The 4,399-nt window shown below is 37.1% G+C and overlaps 1 protein-coding gene across 1 annotated transcript; it reads right to left on the reverse strand.

Moving 5' to 3' along the window:
• Positions 1-242: 242 nt before the first annotated feature.
• LOC125817708 (uncharacterized) lies at positions 243-1,168 on the reverse strand. Its single transcript, XM_049497260.1, has 3 exons — positions 1,028-1,168; positions 527-608; positions 243-436 (listed from the first exon to the last, which is right to left on the reverse strand). The coding sequence occupies exons 1-3, from the start codon at positions 1,166-1,168 to the stop codon at positions 243-245; spliced, it is 417 nt and encodes a 138-aa protein (XP_049353217.1).
• Positions 1,169-4,399: the final 3,231 nt, after the last annotated feature.

Here is a 4,399-nt window from a genome sequence, read left to right on the forward strand (position 1 = left end):
CTTCCTCCTGCCCCTGAAGTAGCTCTTCTAAATGCAGCTCTGTCTAGTGGAGCAATTGATGAAGAGTGGGCTCTATTACCCTGATTCCCATTACCATGGCAGTTCTTAGGGCACTATTTCATGAAGTGACCCTATTGTCCACACTTGAAACAACCTATGGAGTCATCGCGACACTTACCTGGGTGAGTTCTACCACACTTAGAACATCCAGGAGCCTAGTTACCTCCTTGTGCCACACTACCCTAAGATTGGGTAGGTCTAGCTCTGAAATGCTGTGAATTCTGACTATTGTACTCACTTTTATTTCTAGGTGCCGGTGCACTAGTAGATGATGGAGCAGGTCCCTTTTGCTTTTGTCGAAAGGACGAACAGTTCACATTATCTCTTTGCTGCCCGGACTCATTTCCTGTCTTCGCTTTCTTGTTTCTAAACTTCTCTATATCCATCAGTTTCTCTTCCTAAACCTGTTGCACATAGACCATCAACCTTGATATATTTATGTCACCTATTAGCATTGCAGTCTTACCTTCCTTACTCGACAGACGAGACAGCCCAGTAACAAACAAACTCATTCTGCTCCTCATGTCAGCAACAATTTTTGGAGCATACTGGGAAAGTTGTATGAACCTCAGACTATACTCATGAATGCTCAAAGAATCCTGCTTAAGTTTGAGGAACTCTCGTACCTTAGCCTCTTTCAGTTCTCGGGGAAAGAAATGCCCCAAGAAGGCCTCCTCAAAACATGCTCAACTCGCAAGTGGTGCACCCTCAGCTCTACCCTCTTCCACTGGTCAAACCAAGTCCTAGCAACATCCTTCAGTTGATATGTAGCTAGTTCCACTCACTCATCATCAGCAATGTGCATAACCTCAAATTCTTTTTTCAGCTCCTCAATAAAGTTCTTTGGATCCTCAGTAGTGCTTGAACCAGTGAAACTTGGAGGATTCATCTTCAAGAACTCACGAATCCTCGAAGTATCATTCCCTTCCTATCGGTTCTCTCTCTGTCTAGCTTGGTTGGTCACAACTTGACTCAACATTCTTATCGCTTCCCTGAACTCAGCATTGGTGACTTCTCCTTGGGGTTGCACTTCAGGTGCATTGGGTACCCCTTGCTCTTCAGCATTCCGCCTAGCAGGACGACCTTTGACAGCTCTTCGTGGAGGCATGATTAACTAAAAACATGAGCAAGAATGAATTAGAAAGATATTTTAAAGAGATGAACTCAATTGCACGAAATGAATATGAAAGAAGTGAGAAAATTTCTTAAGTGTTGCAGCCTCCTAATTATAGATGTGACGCACTTTACACCGATAACTAAGACTCTACAGACACGACTTCATAGACTTTCTAGGACTCTTGAACTCGGTGCTCTGATACCAAGTTTGTCACGCCCTGAGCTAGCCTACACCCTAGGTGGGATTGACACTCGAGAACCATTGCTGGCCCCAAGCGAATCATTGGCCTGGCTGACTTAAGTGGAAGACTCTAAGCATTATTACAATGATCAAATGCACTTCTACTCAACTTTTTAAAGGTCAAACATTCAACTTGGCCAAAATGACAACTCAAGTCTTAACATATGAAATAATAATGTAACGACAACTAAACTACTAATTGTCTGACTGTCTATGAAGCCTCTAAAATAAAAAGAGATGTCGAGACAAGACCCACGACATCTTTATGAATTAAATACTAAAACAAATGATAAAGAAGAGTCCTCCGAATAGCAAGGAGGCTTACCAACTGACTCTCAACGGCGCCCTAGATGCTGATCCCGATTACCTGTGTCTACATAATAAAACTATGCAGACCAAATGACATCAATATATTGAATGTACGAGTATGCGAGGGGAAACACTAAACATAACATAAGCTTGAAAGGAATCTGAAAGAAACACTTACATTGACTTTCTCAACTCATGAATAACTTAACTCAATATAAAGGAAGAATACACATGCAATATATAGAAAGCTTTTAAAACAGTAGAAAACAACTTAGTTCATTTAAGAAAATACAATAACAAACTCAACTTTACTCATATAATAAAGTAATATAGTTTCTGTGGGAATTTCTCTAACCGACAACTACCACTATGAGCCTAAGTGGTGATACAACGTCTTGCCCATGCTACCAGAATTGTCCTATACTTTGCTTTCATATAGAACGCATTAACTAAGTGGATCCACTAGTCTCTGCTAAAAAGCACTTAAGGAATGATCTAAAAAGTATGATCCTTTTCTACCCATGATGGCTACATGGTTTATGGAGACTTGAGTTATTATGAATCGCATCCCCATATCGGTGCTCAATACTACTCCCAAAATATACTTAGCTCATATGTTTTAAAACAAAACTTCTTTATTTGGTTTGAGATAATTACTCAAAACTTAGCTTAAAAGCTCTCTTGGAATCGATGTTCCCTATCTTTGCTCAAATGTGAAAATATTTTTAACTCTTGGGAATACTTAGTTCCCGTATAATCTTTGAAGAAATGAACTTTTACTCTTACTCTTTACTCAACTCAGAGCTTAAGTCCTAAAACAAAGTTAAAATGTTTGTGAAAGACTTTTGAAATACTTTATGAACTTCTCTTGACTTGATTCTTAACTTCTAGACTTGACTCTTAACTTTCCTTGAATTGAATTATGGATTCAAGGATTGTGATTTGTGATAGGAAAGATCTCATGATGTTTAGGAGTGTTTTTAGATAGTTAAACATGAGAAAAGATTAAGAAATCACTGTCTGGAAACTAGTCCGCGACGCAGAGATGTATTTAAATTTTTGGTTGCAAAAATAATTTTTGAGGCAGAACGGTCCGTGACCGCTCTGCGATGCGAGGGAGGATTTTCACAATCTGAGGAACAGGTTCACGGCGCGAACCTGGTACCCAGATTTGCCTGACTTGTTTCTTCTTCGTTTTCCAGCCCCAATTCACCAAAACTCTGTTATTTTCCTCAAATTCTCTTTAGATTCAGATACCCAACAAATGTATCTAAGAACATAACTCAAAACAACTCTATAGTTCGATGTAATGATATCAGAAACTTCTCAATCTCAGCCCAATTCAAGAACAGCATCAAATTCAAGAATACATAACAAGAACATCTAACTTTCAACCCTTTTAGGACGAATTCACGCTGAAATAAACATGTTTGGAACGTGGGTGAACGAACCCAACGTTATGAAATCCTCACATACCTCGTAGGGATCACCCCTTTATGAAATCCACAAACGGTTCTTGAAGAACTTGACGATTCTTGCTCCTTCTCCTCTTCTTTTCTCTTCTCTCAAAACCCTAACTTAATGTTCAAAAGAGTAAACTGACCAAGTTCAGTTTAAACTCCAAAGTAACTACCAAAAACGAATTAATTAAATTGGGTATGGTAAAGACCAAAATACCCTTCCAAAATCCGGTTTAGACTTTCCTTATTTGAACTGCCCAACTTCAAATGAGCATATCTCACTCATACAAACTCGGAATCGCGCAAACTCGGCGGTGTTGGAAAGGAAATTCCAAGATCTTTCCTACGGTATCTAGAAGAACACCTAACTCATCCTGATCTAGGAGTTATGGTCATTTGAAGTTGACAAAAACTCAAACTTAACATACCAATTTTTTTCTAGATTTTTCATTCTTTCCTAAAATGACTATTTCCAATTCTAACTCTTTCTAGTTCTTTCAATTAGCGAGATTTTACAAGTAGTCTATCGATTTAGTTGCCTATAATTATTTCCTCTTAATATAATATACGCTATAAAAAGGGAGGCATGAACGTGTTTGCTATAAAGGGGAGCCAAATGGAGCAAATATTTAGGATCAGTCTGGCAATAAAATAACTGATTTCAATTCAAATTTTATTTATATTGTGCATGTTTGTTTCTAGGTTAATTTTATTTAGTTTTTTAGTTATTTATTTATTTTTAAAAAAAATTTAATATAATGCCCTCAAAATAATAAAAGGAACCCCTATATATTGGGCCACAAAACAATGCCCTCCTAGATAGGGATGGCAATGGTTTGGGTGACCTGTTTGGCCATAGATTACCTAAGTAAAATTTGTCAAATAGTATTTGTCATTATTTAGCAATTTTTTTTGGCAAATAACCCAAATTTTCAAATATTAGAAAAAAGTAGTATTTGGGTCAAATCTTATTATTTGGGATCTTTTAAAAATTTAAATTCTATACCAAACTTTTATCTTTTACAAAAACACCCTCTATAGTAGTTGTTTGCGTTGTATTACATAATTTTTTACGTAAACACCAAAGTACACTACTACAAAATTCTCTTTTAGCAGCAATTATTTAATAACAATAATATAAGTGCCGCAAAATATGTTTTAAACCTAATTATTTAGGGGCAATTAACCATTAGCCGGTAAAAGTAAACTTTTT

Source organism: Solanum verrucosum, unplaced genomic scaffold (genome assembly GCF_900185275.1).
Source record: "Solanum verrucosum unplaced genomic scaffold, falcon-dt-bn FXZP01000434.1, whole genome shotgun sequence".
In the NCBI taxonomy this organism is placed as follows: Eukaryota; Viridiplantae; Streptophyta; class Magnoliopsida; order Solanales; family Solanaceae; genus Solanum; species Solanum verrucosum.

Bases quoted from the DNA above. Each gene is read 5' to 3' on its own strand.
- LOC125817708 (XM_049497260.1), bottom strand. From the start codon at position 1,168: ATGCCTCCACGAAGAGCTGTCAAAGGTCGTCCTGCTAGGCGGAATGCT. The intron at 609-1,027 runs GTTGTGACCAAC...CAACTTTCCCAG, and splicing joins CGATAAGAATGTTGAGTCAA to TATGCTCCAAAAATTGTTGC. The intron at 437-526 runs GTAAGACTGCAA...TGATGGATATAG, and splicing joins TCGTCTGTCGAGTAAGGAAG to AGAAGTTTAGAAACAAGAAA.